This window comes from Tupaia chinensis, unplaced genomic scaffold (assembly GCF_000334495.1).
Source record: "Tupaia chinensis unplaced genomic scaffold, TupChi_1.0 Scaffold148607_1, whole genome shotgun sequence".
Taxonomy (NCBI): domain Eukaryota; kingdom Metazoa; phylum Chordata; class Mammalia; order Scandentia; family Tupaiidae; genus Tupaia; species Tupaia belangeri.
The window spans coordinates 1,178,795-1,179,474 of NW_006208456.1; the positions used below are offsets into that span (position 1 = coordinate 1,178,795).

The 680-nt window shown below is 50.0% G+C and overlaps 1 protein-coding gene across 3 annotated transcripts in view; it reads left to right on the forward strand.

The window, feature by feature from the left end:
* Positions 1-680, forward strand: part of DCAF4 (DDB1 and CUL4 associated factor 4) — a 34,467-nt gene that overhangs the window by 28,731 nt on the left and 5,056 nt on the right. For all 3 annotated transcript variants that reach the window (XM_006170496.2, XM_006170498.3, XM_006170497.2), the window contains exon 10: positions 464-562. In XM_006170496.2, the coding sequence (XP_006170558.1) occupies positions 464-562 (99 nt within the window). The remainder of the gene's footprint in view (positions 1-463; positions 563-680) is intronic.

Consider the following 680-nt stretch of genomic DNA (forward strand, 5'->3'; position numbering starts at 1 on the left):
GCAGTCGACTACGTGGGAGTCCAGCGACATAGCCATTACGCTAACTGCTGGTTCCCATGACTATTTACTTTGTGATAACTCGTTGAACTGTACGTAGCCTTGGGATTTGTGCCCTTTATATAAGGTCTATCAGTACAAAAGTTTGTTTTTAAAAATAACTATGCTTGAGCTCACACAGCTGGTTTGTGATTTGAGACTGAAGCCATCTTGTCTGTGACACCACACTGCCTCCATGACAGCTACCTAATACTGATTGGGAATGCTGTCATACATTCACTCTCAGAATAATGGCTTCTGGGCCAGATGCCCCAGCTAAATGTCTCTCTCACTTCCATAAACCCCAGAATGGGGCCAGGCTGTAGACCCCCAGGACAGCTTTTCCTGGGGGTCCCTGGCCTGGTAGCATGGAGGGTAGCTCTGCATGCCCCAAGAGCAGCCATATTCATCTGCTCTGTTCCCTCAGCAATAGACCGGCCTGGCATGCTTTGCAGTTTCCGGATCCCTGGTGCTTGGTCCTGTGCGTGGTCCCTGAACATCCAGGCAAATCACTGCTTCAGTACAGGTGAGTTATGGCAACCTCCCCAGGTGCGCAGAGAAGAGGATTTTTTAACTTTGTCAGAGTGTGCATGCACTCACCAGAGAGAGGGGAAGTGAGACAGCACTCATCGTGGGGAGTGGTC